At 38.5% G+C, this 22,805-nt stretch overlaps 2 protein-coding genes and 1 long non-coding RNA gene across 3 annotated transcripts; 1 reads left to right on the top strand and 2 right to left on the bottom strand.

Annotated features, from left to right (window-relative positions):
- Positions 1-547: 547 nt before the first annotated feature.
- Positions 548-6,936, bottom strand: LOC122079666 (actin-histidine N-methyltransferase). Its single transcript, XM_042646328.1, has 5 exons — positions 6,537-6,936; positions 2,085-2,251; positions 1,673-1,972; positions 1,305-1,568; positions 548-1,061 (listed from the first exon to the last, which is right to left on the bottom strand). Exons 1-5 carry the CDS (start codon positions 6,934-6,936, stop codon positions 684-686), a joined length of 1,509 nt encoding a protein of 502 aa, XP_042502262.1. The 3' UTR covers positions 548-683.
- Positions 6,937-7,102: 166 nt separating this feature from the next.
- Positions 7,103-7,703, top strand: LOC122079677. Its single transcript, XR_006140506.1, has 2 exons — positions 7,103-7,220; positions 7,387-7,703. It is a non-coding gene; the product is annotated as an uncharacterized LOC122079677 (long non-coding RNA).
- Positions 7,704-8,929: 1,226 nt separating this feature from the next.
- On the bottom strand, positions 8,930-17,538 carry LOC122086505 (condensin complex subunit 3). The gene is made up of 12 exons (XM_042655358.1): positions 17,120-17,538; positions 16,574-16,777; positions 14,276-14,421; positions 13,649-13,917; positions 13,137-13,225; positions 12,449-12,596; positions 11,927-12,366; positions 11,225-11,739; positions 11,066-11,126; positions 10,661-10,945; positions 10,170-10,431; positions 8,930-9,494 (listed from the first exon to the last, which is right to left on the bottom strand). The coding sequence occupies exons 1-12, from the start codon at positions 17,507-17,509 to the stop codon at positions 9,154-9,156; spliced, it is 3,150 nt and encodes a 1,049-aa protein (XP_042511292.1). The 5' UTR covers positions 17,510-17,538; the 3' UTR covers positions 8,930-9,153.
- Positions 17,539-22,805: the final 5,267 nt, after the last annotated feature.

Here is a 22,805-nt window from a genome sequence, read left to right as displayed (position 1 = left end):
TTCTCTGCGTCAGTTATGTGCACATATGGGTTATGATTAATACAGAATAGAGCCTTTGGGTTTTGCACAGAATTTTTATTTCTTCCCTCTTTCTATTCCATTTCAAGTATAATTAATTGTAGGAGAAAAAGGGAAAAGGAGGGGAAGGGGATGAGATTTGAAAGTACAGTTCAGAGATACTTCTTCAGTGTTCTGTGTTTGAATCCAACATTGGATTGATTTTTCAGGTAGTCACTCAGATTATGATTCTAATATCTACTGAGAAAGTTGGATCCTCAGCACATGAGGATATAACATTGTTTTTTAATCCAACATTAGATTGATCGTAACTCAGATTATGATTTTGATATCTAATGAGAAAGTCTGATCGTCAGCACAAGAGGATATAACATGTTTCTGTGTAGGAATGCTCCTGTTTTTTAATGAGTGACAGCATCTCCTACTTGCAACTATTTATTAATTAGCCTTCAGTTTTTTATTCCCCAACAACACGAGTTCAGTGTCTCGAGACATTCTTGATTTTTTTTTTTTTTTGGGAGAATAACCATAAAGTATAAAACTTTCAAATCATTGAATAATCAGAAATGGAAGAATTCTCCAGACAAAATTTCAACATTCAACAATTACTTTATTGTATGAACTGGTTAATCAAAAGACTCGCCTTTCGCTAGGATCTAGAGTTCTCAACATTGGGTTGTGGCTGTTTCCTTCGACAATAGTATCTTCACCTGCCGAGTTAGATCTCTCATCGCATCTACGATGATAGATTTCTTTTGGATCCTGAACTGGATTGCCAACTCTCTTGTTCGTGAAACACCTCCCTTCAATAGAGATTCATCCTCCATTATTTTCGTGGGAAAGTGCCCCAGTGCAATCACACACAATGCAATAACAGTGCGAAGAGCGGCTACTTCGTTTGATACCCCAAGTGGAGCTTCAGCTGATGCCAACTTAAGGGTATTCAAATCATATTTCTGTATTGATTCCATATCACTTGCAAGGAGGACTCTTAAAGCTGCCAACAAGCGGCCTTCCACCAATTCAGTGCCTCCTAAAGTCACCTGAAATAATAGTAGTAGGAACAGTGGATCAGACTCAAATGTTTTAGAACCTAAATGTCATTGACTACTGAAAAATTCTCAAACCCAATTCAACTAATCCTTATCCTCTCTAAATGGGTCAGCAACATAGATCCTATAATTCCATTCAACTGCATCATAACTTTACTGAAAAAAAAATGATAATAATAATAAAATATATATATATATATATATATATATATATATATATTTAGGAAAGGAAACCTTGAGGTTAGCAACTTCTCCTTCCAAATTCAGCTGGGAAAGAATCTGTTGCTGCCATGGGGCAGGTGAAGAGAAGTTGGGGGATTCAACCCCAGCAGCCATGCTTGCAGCATCCAAAAGAGCTCCATCATACCTGAGCTCAATACAGTCATATGGATTTGATGGAATCACAAACCCATAGTCTAGAAGGAAAAAATCATTGCTCAAACAACCATAGTTTAGCGTTATTGCATCATCTCGTTTGATCTGTGTCTCTGCCACAACCTGGTGGAGCAAACAAAGTAAATCAATAAATAAATAAATCAGAATGGGGTTTCTTTTTGTCAGCCTCTATTGGAGTAACTAAAATATATAAGAACAATACTCACCTTAACTACCATCTTTAGGCTCTTTGCATCATCTTGCTGGACAATTTGAGCATTTGGGTAGAAACTGTGGTTGCACATATCAATGAGAGGAAGCATCATAGGCACATTAGCGTGTGTCCCATCTGAGAGCCTTTCCCCATGCAGACGAAATGCCCGAGAAGAAACAGCTGACATGGCCCAACCAAGAGAACTTGCATCCACCTCTTGGCCCCTGAAAGGGTGCTCATTTGTTCCAACATTCTTGAGCAGACCTTTGACTTCTTTCTCAAAATCAAGAAGAAACCGGCACCTCTTATTCACCTGGTGGGAGAAACCATGGCCTTTTCAGAGTTCAATTTTACAAAAAAACAATCCTACGAACTTGAAACAATGTTCAACTGGTTGGCTGTTGTAAGGAGATTGATTATAATACCTGATGAAGAAGAGGCGCATACTGTAAATTCTTTATATCCTCTCCAGGAAAGAAAATGGGTACACTGTAAGTCTCAGGGAGATTGCTGATGTACGGCCACCAGAAGGAACCAACCATTGCTCTTTCTTGGAGAAGCTTCAAACCCAATTTCATTGCCCACAGTTCCTCTGCCACATGCTACCCACAGGGTACAATTTACTCCTTGAATTGAAAACTCACTCTATCCTAGTTTGCAAGATATTGAGTCATGAACCTACACTTATGATATAGAAATGCACATGCTATTGTTGAAGACCGAGGACTATTTGTATTTAGTGAATTGATGTGTACACTTGCAGTGAAAAACTCATTGTATCACACTTTAACACTTCCCTATTTCATTAGTAACACCAAGAAGGGCTAACAAGTAGCAGTTCTTGCAATTGTATCAATAAAAAAATCTAGCAGCACAGGATATAAGACTGCAGGTATTAAATTAATAGCAAATTCATCATTCTCAAAGGCAATGGCTACCCGCTTGAGTGCCACTACATCAAGCAAGGATGAAAATAGTTTCTATCTTTCCTAATAACACATGTCCACTATAGCAGAATTGGTCTATTTGAAACACATTTCAGTAAATTCCTTTACTTCACATCAAAAAATGCTCTATTCCTTATCTTCCACAGACCCCATACAGTGGCAGATGAAACCACCCTCCCACATAATCCAACCTCAAAGCCCCAAGGAATTAAAGCCCAGACAAGAAGAAAATTCATTATGTCTCTGTACGGTTTACCCAAATTTACTCTAAACAAACATAATAACTCTATATTGTTCTTGCCACCTCATAGTGTAAGAAAAGATCCCAACCACTTTTATTCTCCTTTTTCACACCTATAGCATCAGTCAACAGAGCAGAATCCACTTGGTTAAAAAATAATAAATTTTCAGTGCTATCATCCAAGAAATGCTTCTATTCTTGAAGGAACAATTGATCACCAAATGGAGTAGAGTCCATGGTGATGCCATTGAAGGAAAGAAGGGGAGAAGGGGTTAAACTCTGTTTTCTTGTAGTAATCTTGTAATTTTTTGCGGTACGCTTATGGGGGTCAGATTAGATTCTATGTTTTTATTTTCTGTTATTGAGTCCTAATTGATGTTCCAGAGTCATCAGGGATTGAGATTGATTTTTTTCCATCAGTTTATGATCTGAAGTTCTAGTGTGATTAGGAATGCCTCCAACAACTGGCAGGGTAGACCCAGATATTCCTAATTGAGATTGTGTCATACACAAGGTTCGAGGAAGTGGAAACAGCAACCGGATCAGCCTCAGTCGATTTTGATTCTGCCGGAATTGGCTGGGAATCGATCGGAACCCAGGAAGCGGCTGATTTTTGAATTGTGAATCGAATCCAGTTGATTCCAAACTGATTTAAAAGGAATTGGAGATCCGATACCGAATCCACAAGCAATGGTTGTATATTGAAGCTAAAAAATATCCTGCAAGGGCTACAAACCATCAGCCCCACACTTTGTTAATAGGAAGTTCAGTTTTCTTTTCCTTTTTCCTTTTTCAACTGTGTGGTGTGAGGATCTGAAGTGGACTTGAGTGGAGTTCTCAGGTTTCCTTGGTGGATTCCAGGTCAGATCTCTTGCAGGTGGATTCCTCTTTTTTCTTTCCCCTTTTTTCATTCTTTTGTCTTCTAGTTTTTTCATCATTACTTCAGGTCACCATTAGCCCCCTATCTTTGACACACCTTGTGGCGCCCCTGTTTCTGGCTTTATTTTCTGCTAGCTAAGAATTCCTACATCTCCCAAGTTCTTGATCAGAATTATTCAAATTTGACTCATGAGATTCTTTTAACTTGCTCTATTCTGTTAGGAAACTCTTTGGTTAGAATTCAAGTTCTAGCTATTCTTCCCAGTTTTCCCTAGTGGTACTAGGACTAGTTCATCGCACCATCTATTTGATTTCAGATTCCTAAAATCCTCTGTTGACTGACAGCATCTATCAGACAGGGCACTTGACCCGAATTTCAGGTCAGACTAATGCTTCAACTTTAAGTTACAGATTTTCCTGTTAGTTTTCTTACTCTGAAATTTTAAGTTCTTTCATATCAAGTTTCCCTACACCATTCTCCACTAGCAGATCCCATCCCTTGAGTCCTTATTTAGAGTTAAGAGATCAGATATACCATAATAAGGAAATCAAGAAAATAACACATTATTCATCCAAAATAAATAAATAAATAACACATTTAGAGACGAGAGAATATGCATAGCTCAGATAACAATGATGAATATATAAGTGGCAAAACTATAATAGATAGGGTGAAAACAAATCCATAAGAAAAAAACTTAAGAGGGATATCAACTGGTGACAAACTGACGGGAATTGGACTCGGATCATTTAGGAATGTGCAACAAATACAACTAACTACAGGTGTGAGATCATGCTTTTCCCCTGCCTCTTTTGATAGGCAACAGTCTCTAAAATAATTGATACGTGTATATAAATAGTGAAATAGGGTCGCAAGGGGAGTGCACGTTGAAGGCCCGAAATGTAGAAGGGGAAGGCCAAAACCGAGGAGGGTGTCTGTAAAGGGAGAAAAAACTGAGGATTTATAGTTTAATGGAAGACATGGACCCTAATAGAATGAATATTTAGAGACCAAGATCTATCTAGCCAACTGCAACTACTCCAAGTAGTTGCAACAAGGCTTTGTTCAGCGGACCTTAAGTCAAGCTACTGATCTATGTCCTCTTGTTTAGCTTGTGATTTTTCTTCTTCACTGCTCACCTCTGATCATTCTCTCTTTGATCTGACGTAAGCTATATTTTGCTCCTGGGCCTTGGCAGCTACTTTTGCATCTTCTTTTAATTTATACTCTCAGCTTATCAAAAAAGAATGGATACTGAGTGGAACCTTTGGTGCAGAATCTCATAGGAAATGAGCAGTCTATGAGATGGTTGGATAGGTGGCACCAAAAGGTGTTTTGCTTAATAGATTTGGGGATAGAATTCAATATGACGCAGGTTCAAATAGAAAGACTGTTGAAGGATATCTTAAGAAATGGGGGATTAGTATCCTGATCCTTCGACTTCTTTTGATCTATTGGAGCTATGGAGGCCATTATCAAATTTGAGAAAAGTACATCATTAAATTCTGATTTTTGGTGGTATGGAAAGGTAATTCTATTGGGACTATTTACCCCTAAATCAGCTGGGGAGATAGTTCATGGCAAAGCTAATAAAGCAGATTGGGCTGATGCAGTTTGGTCTGCTGGCAATATTCCAAGCAATATTTCACAGCCTAGAGATGTTTAGTGGATGCTTTGCCTACAATTGGGATCATCTCATTTGGAGGCATATTGGCGTTGGACCATTTTGTGTGTTCTGGTGGGCAGATCTGGAGAGTAAGGATCACTTGTTTATTGAGTGTCAGCTTACTGCAGCAATATGGGTGATGTCCTTATGTTCCCCAAATAGGAAACAAAGGCAAAATGATATTGGAGAGGCCATTTGGGTTAGGCATGAGTTTGGTGGATATGAGTCACTCGTAAAGTTGGTAAGGTGGCCTTCTGCTCTATTATTCATCAATTGTGGTAGGGGAGGAATTCTCGTCTGTTTCATAATAAAGAATACGCCCTCAGATCTTATTAGCCATCAAGGATGAAGTTTTGTTGAAATACAGCTCTATTATTCTCTCTGGTTCTCAAAATATAAGTAATAAGAATGACCAACATTAATTTACCCCCCCGCCCCCAAAAAAAAAAGAACGACCACTGTTATTAATAGTATGAAATTCTCACTTAACTATCAAAAAAATAATGAATATCATTATCAAGGTATACACTCTCATAAGAGTAATGAAATTAAGCAAGCATGGCTGTTGAAGAGTTCCTACAGATGATTTTTATCAACCAATAAACTTGAAAGTATTATGATTGGGTTTCAGCACTAAAGCATAAAAAAGTACATTTAGTGTACATATGCATTGAAACATTCACAAGGTTATAACTACTATGGCACCATCACCATCAAAGTCCAGCTAGCCCATATTGTGAAGGCAATCCATGATATCCCATGATAATGGCCACATCTTTCATAAGCTAGAAAATTTAGACATTTGATAAATGACCTCTTAATTACATGAAATTTATAATGTATATTGCACAATTCTGTCTAAGCCATATTCAATTCAGTTTAGGATGTCCTGCAAGTTCTATGGACTTTCAAAGGGCATACCCTCTCCACATGTGAAAAAACAGCATTAAAATTGTCATCTTTGTATTAGCTTCGCATATTCCTAAATTGTCCCTTATGATAGATACTCAAAGATCAATCACATTTCCGCTGTTTGAACTTTGAAATACCCAGCAAATAAATCTCACAAAAAATGTAAGCTACCCAGAAAGAAAACGATGAAAACAAAAACCAGGTTTACGAAAAGAATCGAAAGAACCATACCAGGCACTTGACGAGCTAATTGGGCTAAAACAGACTCAAGACCTCCTCCTCCTCCACCATCAACCATACCTGAATCAATAGACTGAAAGCGAAGCGGCAAATGATGGGGAAGAGCGATGAGGTCAGCCCCTTTAGGAATATCTTCAGCAGCCACCACACCGAGGCCATACGAGTCTTCATTTGCAATCTTCAACCCACTGTGAACTAAACCCCCTTCCCTCTTGACCCAACTGATCAAATCTGGTGGGTGAGGAACTATCCGAGCCGAATGAAATGCAGTGGCAGTAGGAGATGAAGCGTAAGTTCGAAGCCGAAATTGGGTCAAAGAGGTTGTTGATATACTAACGAAATCTCTGGCCCTCGTCGCCATTAACATCTTAGAAGCACCAAAGCTCACCATCCTCTTCTTCAGACACTTTCAGAGCAGAGGCTTCAGCTAGAGCTTCAGTGGTAGAACATGAACCAAGTATTCACCTAAATCTCATTTTATCATAATACCCTTTACTTTTATGTTTCACAATGAAAAGGGTATCGAAGATAACAAGGCTATTACTGTAATTGTGATATCTAAGCCTTGGGCTCTCTGTTCTCTGGTTTAGTTATCTCTTTTGGTTGATTGAGCTTTACTTTTCATCTCTACTTATCTGGAATTCTGGATCTCCTTCAGGCAGATTACATGGAAAGGTGAGATAAGTTGATTCCTTGCCCTTTTCAATGTAGATCATGTACTCTGCATTGTTTTGTATCATTAACTAATTTAAATGCAATTTATTTCCATCAGATCTTGAAAATTAGTGGAACATTATAAATTTAAGTGAACAGAGTATTCACCTTATTGGTTGGCCTGCAGAGATGCACTTGATGCACTAGGATGGGTCTGATACTGTTGGTGGATGCTCATGACCCATGTTGGCCTTATAGAGAAGATCTACTAAAACTACAACTCTCTCTCTCTCTCTCTCTCTCTCTCTCTCTCTCTCTCTCTGACTTTTGTTTGTTCGCTATGTACTTCGTTTAATGAACATTATTCTGTTTACAGCATTGGACAAAACTGAGGCCAGTTGAGAGAGTGGATGGCTAAGCCCATGGGGGTAGCGGAGTTAGTAAGGGACTTTGTCCTCAGGAACGTGTGATTTTGAGCTCGATTCTTATTTTCTTGGGACTGCTTACATTGGGATGTTTAGTGCTTTTCGTCTTTTTATTTTTTTTTTTGGGGGGAGGGGGTTGAGGGGCACCATGGCACTTGAATCAACAATCCAAGACCGACTTTGCAATCAAGACCAGTCCCCAAACCCACACCATCTCCACCCCCCCCACCCCACCACCAAAAAAAAAAAATTGTAAAACCTGGTTTGATGTCCTGAAAAATTGTGGCAAAAAATCCTGTAAGTGGCCCCAGAGGGCAGTGAGTGTCTCAGCCATGGTATGGACACCAGCATGTGTTGAGGTGTGTCGGGATCCATTCGATGGCTGAGACCCTTATCACCCCCTACAGCTCGCTGTAGAGGATCTGGACTCAAAATTCTGATGATCTGCTAGTCAGTGGTTTTGTAAATGATTTACTGTTCTGTTGACTAGATGAACTAATGATCCAGCTATCAAAATGGGATGAGGGATATTTAAGTTTAATGGTTTTGTGACTAATAATCCATCTCAGACACATTAGCGCGAGCTAGATCTTCACTAAATAATTCAAATGACCTAACAACCATATCATCAAAAATATTGTGTTGCTCTCGAAATGCATTTGACATCTCCCTGATTCTTTAGCCATGGTGACCAAATTGATGAGAGTTACACCATCCGGTCTTTTGTATCCTCAGCCTTGGAGTAGATTGATTCCTATCACTAGCCCCCTCTCCAGAAAGTGATGTCACTGGAATTTGAGTTTCATAGAAATTCTCCTGCAAGTTACCCCTAGTTACCTTAACTTCTGACTCCATGGTAATGTCATCAAAGCTCATTCAATCCCCATCCTCTACCTTTGATCGACTTTGGTTGTGAGTCAAGCCGATTAATAGGATCCTAGATGAGGCCTTATGGGGGGTTTAGTCCCACATCAGTTTTCGTGAGGGATTTGGCACGTCTAGATATGGTCATAAGGGGTTTAGTCCACGTCAGTTCCGTGAGGGATTTGGTACGTCTAGATATGGTCTTGCTCATGAAAATGCATATATAGTGGTACAATATAGTTTCATTTGAAAGTCAGCATAATCCTCCCCCCCCCCCCCCCAAAAAAAAAAAAGAACAAAATAATGTACTAATTTTCGAAACCAGTTTTATAGATACAAATACCTTGGCAAGCTCTTCTATTCTGGTTCATAGTTTATCTTGGGTGTAAGATTAATCTGGGGTGAAGACTACAAGGTAAGGAGTGTTAATTGAACTTTATCTTGAAAATAATACCAATCGAATGGTTCGAACCCATTTCATGAATGAAAGGTGACCAGTTAATTAACCAACAAAACTAGTTGTTACAAATAAGACTGCTCCTATCAGAAATAGGACTGACTACAGATTCGAGCCATATAACCATACAATTTTCCCCATGACCACCGATAGTTAGAGAAAAGATGAACAACAAAGGCAGCGACATTCATCATTCAAAGAGACCCACTCATTCAGCAAACTCATCAGATTCATCAGAAGCCTCCTCAGATGTCACATCTGATACTTCATCATCATTTTCATCTTCAATCTCCTGGATCCTATCTGTTCTTACAGCCGTCATCTTACTGAGTGCAGCAGTCTTGCTTGCTCTCTGGGATCGATTGCTTAACATACTAGGAGTTGGTGGAACAACAGAAGTGGGTGAAGTTTCTTCTTCATCAGAAGAAACATCTTCACGCCTCACACGTCTCCTAGATCGGGGAGGTCTGATTGTGCGTGTCACTGCCGGTGTTGATGGCACAGAATGTGCAAGATCCAAGCCAATATTGCAGTCCAGTTCTAACCTTCCTGATATCAATATAAAAGACCAACATCATCATCATTTTGATAGTGGAGGAGAACACACAATAAAAAAGTCTTTATCATCGATGATGAAGAGTCATAATCCATGACTTACACTCAACTGCAACCAACTTATAGTTAGAACCATCCATAAAGCATTGTTTTAAAACCAGATGAAATTGCAAAACCAGGAAGGCTTCCATTTTCACTTGACCCACTTTGACCATCCAGTTTTCACAAAACCAGGAATCAAACAGGTTCCATATGGTTGCAAGAGAAATTTAAAGGGAAGTGAAACTTTTGTATTCATTACTCAACATGATTGTATAAACTATTTGAACTTCTTACCATAATTAGTAATGAAACTTTTTAGAAGTAATTTTTTATTTTAAATTTTAAACCAAAGGGATTTGTATGCAAAGTAAAGTGAAATTTAATAACTGAATATGGAATGATTTGGAGTTAGATATAATCATGTGGGGTAATGATTATAAAAGCCTCTTTTTTAGGTTAGAAAAATTACATCCCTTCACGAGTCAAAAGGGTACTAGAAATATGGATGGTTTCAATTACTACCGGTTCACAAGCCAGTCCTCACTAAGTCTTACTGTAATGGAATGAAGTTATTATAAAATTTCTCTTTTTATGAGTTTTATACATCCAAGCAGTCAAAAGTCTTACCTAGAAAAAGATCAGCCTGCTCCTGTGACAAGTCTTCATTTGGATGTTCATCCAAAGCTTTAAGTTGTGCTCCCATCCTCTTTAAATCCTTCAAAAGGTCCTTATCCGTTGAGATAAATTCGGCCAGGCGGTTCAGAAGTCCTCTCATGCATTTAATTGCTCCCTGCTCTGATGACCGGAAATTGAGCAAGAAAACTATTCTACACAATGCTGACACATACGATTTCCCAGCAGCTGTCTTCTTCGTAGGGAAGCTTACAATCTCAACAAAGCATCCAATTAAACAATTAGTAAAATCCCCACATTCTAATAGACCTGCAACTCACTCAGGAAAAAAAAAAAGATGCTATGATATGTACAGTAAAATGTAAAGTTAGATAATGGCAAAAGAAGTGGGAATTATAGACCTCAATGCCTGTTTTACAAGAGCAAATACAGTCAGAGGCACAGGACAGCTATTTCAAAGCCAAAATTATATCTAGAAGAATTACCTCCGCAGCAATGCGAATTGCAAGCCCTTCCTCCCCACCATCAAAGTCAACCAATGGTTGTACAGAACCATCAAGAGTTTCTGGCGACTTCCTCCCTCCATTTTCATCCTCCACTTCATTTTCTTTTGGGTATAGAGGAGTTTGCATCATCTGCAGCATGAAACGTGATGCTTTGGTTGCACGTTTTCGCAAATTTGACACCACAATGGGAGAACCCCCTGCATTTCCATAAATGCCTGGCCACATTGAACTCATGACTGGTATAAAAGCCTTGGAGATGCATTTCTACACATGGAGAAAATGATTGTTTCTATTAGCATTTATGGAACTCCAAAGCCAAGTATTAGGTTTGTCTTCATCAAACAAATGTAAGAGATTCACATACTGGAAAAAGATATTGCTTGCCTTGTGATTGGATGAGAGAGCTGGGTAGTGCTCAAAGAAAACAGATAAGCATTGCTTCAAACTAGCAACAGGAACAAAGAAAAAAAGTAAGATTAAATAACCTGTTCATAAGAAGATCCAATTTAAAGCTAATACAATTTAAGTCAAAAAGTGAATCACCTCCGCAACTCTTTTTCTTCTTCACTGAAATACAAGCTGATTAACTTGGCAAAAATTAAAGGATGTAAAGAAACAGATATGCTTGCATAGTTCTCACTGAGAAGAAGAATCTTTGCAAATCCTTCCCCAAGAATAGCTTGAACTGATTCATGGTCATCAGTTTCTGTGTATTCACCCCAATCACTCCTGTCAAGTCCAGCAAATAGGAGATCAAGCAACTCAATACTTGAATCACTATTTAGTTCACAAAAATTAACAGGAGCAAAACTTTTCTTATCCTCCTGGGATACTGATAACAGATCCTTGCACATGGCTTTATCAACTTCCTGAGGACCATGCCACATCCCAACATCAAGCAGTGCTTTACTAGCCATGATACTAACTGTAGTGGGGCCCTTGACAAAAGAATGTCTCAACTGCTTTACTAGCTCTTCACTTGGTTTCCTCTCCAATAAACCATAAAGACCAAGACATCTCACAGCAACCCTCTGTACGTCAAAGTTGACATGCTTCGCCTGCACTTCATAACAATGGAAAATACGATATGAAGCCTCCAGAAATATTGAGGCTTGGAACATGAAGTGGACTCATAACCGATGCTTAAATATAGAAGAACAAGTGAAAAATCAAACCAAACAAAACTAAAATAAAAAAATTAACAAAATATAGAAAGCCACAAAAACCTTCTGCTTAAATCTTTACCCCAGGAAGCAGTAGCGACTGTAGTAGTTCAACAGGCTCAATAGCCTTCTTTTGCAACAAATGGAAGGACTTCACATTTTCCAAGAGAAGGCCAGTCACAGCAAGGCAGTGCATCCATTGCATGTAGTCTGCAGTTCTCTCCCTACATGGCCGAGCAAGTTCCTCTACAATCCCAACAGTGACTTCTTCAAATTCCCCAACCGAAGCATGCACTTTCCTTGCTAACTCTGAAACCGCAGTGGCCCACTCCCTGTCACCACCAAGATTGATGCCATCTCCGATGACAACCTTGTTTCCATCATCATCAATTTCATGCTCAAGAGGCCTGTGCAGTAATTCCATAATGAAGGCAGCACAAACCTTCCTGTTCATGGCATCAGAAAAGTCCAGGACCACTCCAAGCAATAGCAACTGCCTAGATACAAACCGATAATTTGGTCCTGTAATGCCATCACATGCATTAGCCAATTCAGCCAAATCCAAAGGTTCTGTTCATTGTAACTACTAAGAATTTTGTTTCACCTGCAGCTAGATGCGCTTTGACCAACTGAATATAATCAGAAACTGTTGCAGGAAGGATTTGTTCAAGAAGGTCATTGCTATCTGAAGCTTCTGCTGCATAGACTACTGCCTCAGTGCCCATTGTAGCTGCAGCATCAGTACCTTTCTCCTATATGATGATCAGTCACACTCAGATGATTAAACACGGAAAGCTTAAGGACCAAGTAAATTTTAGCATAGATTACTTGGCATGCATTGTCAGTCAGGAAAGAGTGATATATCGGCATTAAGGGGCTACAGAAGATCGCAGTTCAGTCACAGACGTTAGAAGTTATAAAGTTTCGAGATCCATGATGAATCTGATAAGAATGTGAATTTACACTTGGAGATGAATCTTGCAATGTTATAAATAATAGAAACTAGTTGGAACATGTAGAGCAGAAAGAGGAGACAAACAGAAAACAAAATTATGACACCAAGGCAAAAACTAAGAAAAAAAGGAACCTACAGTTTTAAGACTACAATAGCAGTCAGGGTGTAGAGGAACAGCATCAAATCAATTTTCATTTGCACTTGAAAGACAAGATTTACAGGGCTACTCACAATATGATCTATGCAAATAAGCTCCCCTCAAAATAATTTCATCTGTTAGTGGAGGAGAATCGACTGATTATCTGAGATCTTTAGAAAAAAGAGTTAGGTTGCTTACTTGTGCTTCATTCTGCAGATGCCTGCATAAAATTCTCCAATAAAGAGCAACCTCTGCATCCATTAGCTGATTGCTTGGCATGCATTGTCCTGACATGAATATACAAAAGAAATTGCATGAAATCAAAAAAAGAATAGCATCAACAAGAAATACCAATCTAGTCTAAATTATATTTTGGAACACCGACCTTGGAATCCCATCTTCTGATTTCAGGTGACAAATATAAATCATTTATCTTATTTGTACCTTCTTTATGTATGTATAAATAATTCAATTTAGATTATCTATAACATTGCTCAACAGAAAATACATTTTGGACAAATCCCTGAATCCATGTTTAACTCAATCTTCCAAGCAAATGTCGGATTAGACTTCTTTATGTATGCATATATATGTTCATTAGGTTCACTTTTATAAGGTACACCATCATATCAGAAGGAATGTCAGGCACAGAAGGTTCCACCTATCACAATATCTTGAAATAAGAAGAAAGCAAAAAAATTTACACCAACCTCCATTTGTGTCAGAGGTTGTTACAAAGAATTGCCGCATTCTTTGTCCATCCTGCACATTGACCATTCCAGCGTTTAAAAGGATACTCATTACAGCCTCTCCCACTGACTCATAAGTTTCCACATCAAGAAACTTAAGGAGGACTATAGGATCTCCATTGCAACACTTAACAAGCCACTCATCTTTCAACATCTTCAGACACGCCTTTTTGACAGACTCAGATCTGTCAGCAAGCCCCCTCTGAAGGATGATGGTTCTAAGCTTGATGCTGAAAGATCAAACGTGAGAAAAAGCCGGTTAAGTGAATAAATCATATGATTGCAAGCTCAAGTATATGGAACAATTAAAATAGTGCCAGCATACCAATACCTCCCCCCCCCCCCCCCCTGTTTTTCTATCCTTATACTTTATTTTAGCCAAGCCCAAGAAAAATACTAATCTCTCATTGGAATCAGAGAGAAGAGGAGAAGGTTACATAACTTCCATTGACGATACCATGGAACATTGACAACTGGATATAATAGAGATTCAGAAGCAACGTCTTTTGAGAAAATACTGAAAAGAGGAAACACAAGCACAAAGCAAATCATAGAAACTGGTAATAGAATTAGAAAAGTAAAAATTACCTAAGGCTTTGAAGGGGAAATTTATTCCCCAAAACAAAGTAAGCTGTTCGCCGCACCGACTCACTCACATCAAGTGTGCATCCAATGATTGCTGTTGATGTTGCATTGAAAGGAGGCAAAGATAAAACAATTGTCTTACGAACCTCCTGCACATACTTTTACAGTTAGTCTCCAAGCAAGAGTGTTCTTCTATTTATTTGACAAGGAGTTTCAATATCTAATTAGGTAAAAATCAATTAAATCAACTTTAACATGGGCCGTTTTTATAACAAAACTGAAGAATTATGGAACACTCTTACTACGAAACACTTATTTGATTTCCTTCTTACGAGAAATACAATTGGAAAGCTATATGGGAACCCATAATGGCAACGTTTCAAGAATAAAATTGGAGTTGACTAATCCAAATTCCAATTAATGCACATTCCCACAACCTATTTTGGACCATTAATGCTCTTTGGTCTTCATTTACCACTTCTTCTTTCTTTTAGTCAGTAAATAGCAGAAAATCAATGAAACTCGCCTCTTCAATAAGATCTACAAGACTTTCAAATCAGAAACTCCAAAAAAATAAAGAGTTTTGACAATCTTTGCTTCTTCTCCCCAGTTCCATTTTCTAGGGTTTCAGTTTTCTCAATTATCCAATCGGAATTGGTGGAGGCCAATCCCTTGTCCAGTCCTAGATTTAAAAACCTTGCACAGTGGAGACTGGAGAGTCTTTTGAAAAAAAAAAACACAATTGCCTCATGGAAAGAGGGTACTTTCCAATGGACAAAAACTAACTCCAATAAAATCCGTCTCCCTCTTCTCCATTTTAACTCCTCCAAACAGATTTCCCTGGCAAGAAGCAGAGGATCTTTTTAGAACCATGATACAATTTGATGGCTCTTGAAGCAATTGGCAAGCCTGAGTAGACACATTATCAAGGTTAAGATCTTCATCCCACTGAACAGGACTGCCTTTTTGAGAATAAATATGGAGTTTGGTGACAGAAACAATAGGTTGAATAAAAATTACCGCTGCAGGAATGATTGGGATAGCAATGAAGGAAAAAACCATATAAAAAGGCAGGTTTTCAAAATTATTATGAAGATCGTAAATCAATTTCTTGAAGATATAAAATTGAATCTTAGAAAGGGTGACAGCAGACTGATCTCAAAGGACACTTGTCATGATACAGACTACAAGTTTCGGACATGATTTTTGACAAGCAGAAAAATTTATCTTTAACCAACCTTCTTTGGAAAAAAGGAAGCTACCCCATTGAGGTAAAATGGGAAGATTCCACAGCTGAAAAGGTAGCAACAAAGCACAAACTCACATGCTGCCTTTCTTCTTGATGATAAAATTCTAGGCTGTCCTTGTTTTACAGCCTAAGTGATTAGGAGCATTGTCTAAACTGTTTTTTTTTTCATAAAGGGCCATGAAGGACAAGATCTTCATGGTGATCAGCCAATCAGTAGGGGAAATCATAATGGATCAGTTCATCATCTACTTATATAGTTCCCCATCTCCATGGAACTTCTGGAACATTTCGTTCTCTTCATCTGTGTTGAGCACATTTGTTCTACCCCTGCCACTCTTTTGGATCCCATTTGGGGCTAGATGATGAAAACCTATAGCAATATAGGACATACAGTAGAGCTCTATGCGATACGACTCTTACAAATTGCGGGCAAGTGGAAACAAAGAAAAATATTATCATTTTTTCTTACTTTTTCCTTATCTTCTTTCCCTTTTGATCATTTGGAAATCAGAGTATCTTAACTCTTAAGGAATCTAGCACTTAAAAGTTATTATGACTCTTTGCTTCTAGGCAGAGACCACCAAAAAGACTCCAGGCTCCAAACCCTTAGGTTAAAAATAGCACTTATCATCCTTATTGCACTTAAATGCTTGTTTTGATGAACTACATGAGTGACAAATAAGCTCCATGAGAGGAACACTCATGATTCCTGTATACCTCTAAATGTGAAATGTCCCAAAGATATCCAATACATAGTAAAAAAATCTTGTTATACAGAGAAATCTAACTATCATGTGTTTCCCTGACAAATCATAAAGTCCTATGATTCCATTGACTAACAGAGACATCAAAATGAATAGCATTTACATCCGAAATGACGAAAAGTGAGATACGTAGTTTACTTCAGATGTTCTTGTTCCTGCCTTGTCCATATATAACTTTGTTTTAATATAAAAATCTATGTGAAAGATAGTCCTAGGACTCCAATAGCTGTCCAGCGACATGAGTCAATCCTAAAATTTAATTTCAGATCAACTGTGTGGAGCACTTACAGTGTTCTGTTCGAGAGGTAAAGTCTGAAGGAACAGATCGACAATATCACTGTTCTCCAAATCATTAGCAAATCGTGCAAGCGCTCTAACTGCAAATGTCCGGACTGCTGGGATCTTATCCCCTACCCTTAACTTCATGCAATCGATGACCTCATCCCAGAGTTCATTGCTCACTTCTGCATCTTCTGGCAACCGCATTATGATCTGCAAAGTTCACAAAAAATTCAAGAGCTTCACACACTCCAACCCAGAAACCAAGTAGGAAATAACAATTAAGATGAAGTGACAAATTATGAAATTTTCTACTCTCGCAAATAGTACACTTAAATCGAAAATTAAGTCATGATTTGAGCAAAGAGCTAAATTTACAATTCTAAAAAACTTCCTCAAATTAATCGTAGCCACTTTCAGAACAAACAATCCACGACCTAAAATGGCAGTTCTTAACAGGTAAAACGAAATTCCAAAATTCCACCCTCCATAGTCGTAAATAGATTGCAAATGGACGCTTATACACTGAAAAACATAGGAAATAAGAAAAATTACTTCTGAGATTATCTGGCACGACCGGAACCTAGCAGTCTTGTTGGAGGCAACAGCGGCGATCAGAAGGAACCGTAAGAACTCTTCCAGGAAGGCATCACACTCGGAAGCGTAATTCTCGTCACGGTAAGCGGAGAATACAGCGACAAAACGAACAATTCGTTCCGCAGAGGCTATTCTTCTTTGGAAATCGAAGAGAGGAGTTAGGGTTTTGGAAAACGCTGAAAAGAAACTTTGAGGAGAAGATGAACGAAGCGCCAAGAGCTCTTTCAACTTTCTCGTGTGGATCGCATAGGAAGATCGGCATTCGTCCAGAACCCTCGCGATCTTCTGCATCAGAAGCTTCTCTTCTCTGTCTTCCATTTGTGAAGCTCTTTCTCCTGCCACTGTCATCTCTCTCTCTCTCTCTCTCTCTCTCTCTCTCTCTCTCTCTCTAAAATTTTCTTTTTATTTGAATTTGGGAGGGAAATTTGTCGAGTCGCAGGTTATTACAGAAGTGCCACCGAGGCCAGATGTTTAGTTTATGCTTAAGAGTAGGCATCATGGCCTATAGTCAGCACTTGTTAATCCATTGGTATGAATCCTTACACTCTTTCTTGCTTGGAATTTTTATGTAGTCGATTCTATTAAGTTGGGATAAGGTTTTAGATGTTGTTATGATAAACATCATGGTTTGAGGAATAGGATCACATCAGCCTAATTAGTCTGTATTGGTCCTGCCAAATCCAGATTTTTTGCTGATACTATATTGTTGGATCGATATGGGTGAAGGGTAATAAGGTAAAAATTTGATTTTTTTAATGACAATCAGGGATATTTCTGTCTGATCCAAGTTGATACGGATAAGGGACAAATTGGTATCAATCCTATTCAATCTCAAGATCGATTCCCACATCTTAAACCATGGCAATGAGTATAAGGATCCAACATTTCTTTTGGAGAAGGAAAGAAGAGAAAGCAAACCGTTGAGGAAAGAAGAATGGTCGATAAGAAAACAAGGAGAGAGGCAGTGGGTTGTGGAAAGGGGGGTTGGAGCGGGGTTGTAGAGAGGGGTGGGGACAGGAAAAGATAGGGTGAGAGGGGCCAGGGTAGGGAAAGAAGTAGAGAGATTGCAGGCAGGGGTGTTGATAGGTCAGTTAGGCCCGATTTCAATATGGATTGAATCGGTTTTGGTGTGGGAATTTTAAAACGAAATCAAATCAATAAGGAAATTTGGGTTTCGATTTGATATCGATATTTTTGTATCAGGTTGGTTTTGGTTTTTTGTCCGGTTTGTATTTGATTTTCCATACAAACTTATATAAAACTTGAATTTTTAATGAATTTTGGACTATTCTTGGTTTCTTACTGGTTTGATTTTGGTTTTGGCCCCGGTTTTGAGTCGAATCTGATTTGGTTTTGGGTATATTCGGTTTTTGGTTGTGGTTTAGTTTGTTGGGGCTTACAATATCTCAAATTGAAACTGGCCAAATAAGCATTCGGTTTGGTTTTGTCAGGTTCAATCGGCTAGGTCTAGGGCGATTTTACCGGTTCTATTTAAGTATTGACACCCCTAACTGTAGGGGTGAGCTGCCACCAGATGGATGCAAAGGGAGGGATCAGAGGGGAGTAGGGGTAATTTAGGAATTTAAAATTAGAAGCAGAAAAAGAAAAGGTGAAAATTTTCTTTCCAAGTGAATTAGAAAAGAAACCCTTTTTTTGGTTATTGGAATTTGAATATATATAGAGTAAGGGAATAGAACCGTAAAAGGCAGTATGACCACTACACTGCGTCAATATACATAAGAGGGTGAAATGACCATCTGCCACACATAAAAGGTGAAAATTCTATTGTTGTTGATGCTTTTGAATGCATTTTCATTGATCCATACGTGATGCAGAAGCCTAGCCATCTTTACATAACCCTCTCCCATAAAGTAAACATAGGGGAATGATGAAAAAAAAAAAAGATTTTTTGACTGATAAATCTAGAAAGGTACGCGAAGAATGACACCAAACTTTACTAGTGAAGGTGCTCTCATTTCTCTCGTGGACGTAGACATCTTGTTTATGTAAATCCTTAGGGCCCGTTTGATAACGCTTCTGCTGTTTCTGTTTCAAGAAACGGCAGAAACATAAATTTCCGTTTCTGGGAACAGAAACAGAATTTTGGGTGTTTGATAAACTTTGTTTCTTGAAACTCTTATTAGCGGCCATACGAGTCTCGTTGCCGATGCGGGACCAGCCGTCGTTGAGGAGCAAACGGAGTTCGATGTTCTTATCGAGGAAGTGCCGAGTAACGCGAGGATTGCAACGATTAAGGTCGTGAGAACACTTACGAATCTGGCGTTGAAGGAAGCGAAGGAGTTGATTGAAGGATTACCGAAGAAATTCAAGGAGGGAACCTCAGAGGAAGGGGGGTGTCGATCTTCGAATGAACATGATAAATTCAAGGAGGGAACCTCAGCTGTGTGTGATTGTTTCTTCTTTTTTTTTTTTATAATATTTTCAAGATCATGAATAGGTTTTAGTTTTTATAGCCAATGCAACTTCCATGATTGGTGACAGTTTTTTAAAAGCATCTATAACTTTCACTTTAGTTATATCATACGTATCCATATACCACATTTGAGTCTTAGTTTGCAGTGTTAGTTTGGTACACAAGTCGATATTGCTCTTCCCTTGCCCCTACCTTCCTTTCTTCCCAAACAATGTATAAATCATTCAGAAACTAGGTCCTCATTTTCATGTGCAAGATTAGAATGGTCCCCAACTATAGGTTTGAGGTCATAAGAAAGACAGAGGGAGAGAGCTCTGAAAAGCATACTGTTAAAAGTTAAAATAATTTGAGAAAGAACCCCTGCTAGTATGGGGTAGGCAACATTAGTGTGGGGGTCAATGTAAGTATATGCGGGAGTATTTTTATCTCATGGGATGGGGGCAATGTGGTCTTTTTACTCCCATCTATGTCTGGGAGTAGGCAACACGAGACTGATAGGTTCTTTTTCCCATAATTTAAAGGACAAGCGTCTTCCGAACAGGAAACTTTGTCCTAATTTAAAGGGAAAGAATGGTCCTCATCTCATGGCCCCCAATGAATAGGGTAACATGGGCATAAATAGGCTTGGGGGCATCATTTTTTGCTGCCCTCTATACCTGGGCATAGGGGCAGCGCAACAAGGGAGCTTTCATTTCCCTATAATTTAATGACCTATCATTACCTCCTGGCGAGGTTATTTAAGGACTTGCCCTTGTCCCTGGTCCATACCCTTACAATATGGGGGTCCGGTACTTAAAAAACCCATCTACCTTATACGGCAAACAACTAATGCAAGTGAAGCCTCATCAAATATCAAACTGGAGCTGTATCTTAGAGTTTGGAGTGATTATTCTCTACAGTGAGTGCCGCAGTGTGGTGAGCATCGGATGGCCAAGAGCATCCAGGCACGCACCAAGGTCATATCGCCCATCCAATGCTTATCGCTCCACCGCACTCACTGCAGAGGATGTGTTCACTAGAGTTTGGGATTAGTGAATGGGAAGTTCAAGTGGGTGATTATGAGCTTGTGACCTATGGTTTATGAGTAATTAAATTTTGGGGTGTAAGTTGGCTGATCCAGGCGGTTTCGTTTCAGGTCTAATCAGTCTTGGTCCCATGAAGCTCATATCACACCGACCGATTACAAAATTGGTCCCATTTAATAGGATTCGAATCAATTATTAGTTGGTAAATTGTCTTGGTTAAACGGTCTTTAATCAGATTTTTTTTTGGATGAATTCCTTAATCAGATTTTAGTCGGTCCTAACCAATTAAAATTTCGGTTCAATCATATAGCTCCGAAGTATACTAAAATTCAGTTCAATTATTCGATTAATCTGTGCTGGCCCACAATTGACACCCTTATATTAGTCCATCTTCGTTTGAATCAGCTGGTTATGGGTTCGGTTCTACGGAAGTGTTTGTTATCATATGAGAGCTTCAACTTGGGGCTACGATTACAACCATGGAGCATCCTTTTTGTTACGCACTCAAAAAATAAAATTATTTAATGTGGTTTACTAAAAAAGAAAAAGAATTTATTTAATGTGGATGTGAGCTTAGTCTAGTAGTTTGTACCTGTCTCGTGGAAATAAGTTTTGAGCTTAGGTCTCCAGTTCATGTCCTCCCCACTGCATTTCTACTCCCAATCCCTGTACTCCTCCGACCCTAGCAGCCCTCTTGGTAAGGCCCTTGCCTGACCTCTTGGGACGCCATCCTAGTGACCTATGTTATGTTGTTAAGGAATAGAAGAAAAAAAAAAAGTTGTATTATTCCTGCGTAGATGGATACCCATTACCAACCCGATTACTCACAAGTATCACTTGACATCTAATTTTTATAGATCATCCAATGCTATAGGAGTATAGGGATGGTAATGTGGTGGCTAACTACCACTATAACTTTGGAGCTATCTCTTTGTTTTTCTTTTTAAATTGATTGTGATTAGGGTTATTATAGTTAATGGGATTTGTTTGTAAATTAGAGAGGCTTCCACATCTATCTTTGTGTTCTGGTTGTTTTTGCTAACGACGGATATCCAGGCCTTCAGCCTGACTAGTCCTGCACTAAACACCCCAGTGTGAGTGACCCAAAGTGTGCTCAGTGGGAGTCGAACTTAGGACGTCCGAGTTTACAGTTCGTACCAAGTTCGTTGCTCACCAACTGAGCTACCCCTTGGGTTTTTTTCTTTTTATTTGTTTTGTTTCTACATCATATATAAGTTTCAATATCTACATCTTTAATACTTACTTAATTCACAACCTAATTCATATTTTGTGAATATCTCAAACACAAGCTCGGCCTATTCATAATAAAAACTCATGTTATTTTCTAGATCATTAGATATGCTGAACATAAAATTCAATCAATTCTAGAGCTTTAGAATTTTTTTTCCTTTTTAAGAGGTAGCAATGTGAATGCGGCATTCAGTCCTAAGTAACAATGACAGTCATGCCATGGATTTTACCAGCTGAAACAAGATACCTTCAACATGGTCATAGCTTACATCTATTTCAAGTGTAAGACAATATCCAAACAAAGTTGAATTCACTCGGTGGCAATGAAATATTATATGACCAATCAATACCTCTTCCTCTTCACACACTGGGGAAATGGCCATGGAAGCAATATGCCCTTAGCTAATTTTTTCAAGTTATTTCCAAAGAATTTCATGTTCAATTACAGCCGTAACAAACTCTATCATGTGGAGAATTAAGGTTATGTTTGGTATGCATTCTCATAATAGATTTTGGAGCTAAATTACATTATGAAGTAAGAGAGAGAGAGAGAGACAGAGAGAGAGAGAGACAGAGAGGTTCAAAATACATTCTATACTAGCCAAAATCAATTTCAAAAATACATACCAAACATAGCCTAAATGTTCTGGAAAACATTGGCTTGCTAAATATATAATAGTCTTATTCATCGTATTCATATGGTTGAGATAGAGTAAAAAGTGCAGCATAGGAGTGATCTAGGCAATAACCCTTTTTTTTTCCCATATTTTGATTGTCGTAGTTTGCTAATAATTTATGCTATGTTTGATATGCATTTTTTTAGAAGTTCATTATACTATTCCAAAGGTTTTCAAGGTATAACTACATTGTTCTTTTTAACCACAATTTTGAGTTGAGTTGAGTTGAGTTGAGTTTTTTTTTTTTTGGTGGGGGG

This window comes from Macadamia integrifolia, chromosome 1, assembly GCF_013358625.1.
Source record: "Macadamia integrifolia cultivar HAES 741 chromosome 1, SCU_Mint_v3, whole genome shotgun sequence".
In the NCBI taxonomy this organism is placed as follows: Eukaryota; Viridiplantae; Streptophyta; class Magnoliopsida; order Proteales; family Proteaceae; genus Macadamia; species Macadamia integrifolia.
The sequence above is the reverse complement of the archived record's forward strand: the minus strand, read 5'-3'. Positions and strand labels throughout refer to the sequence as shown.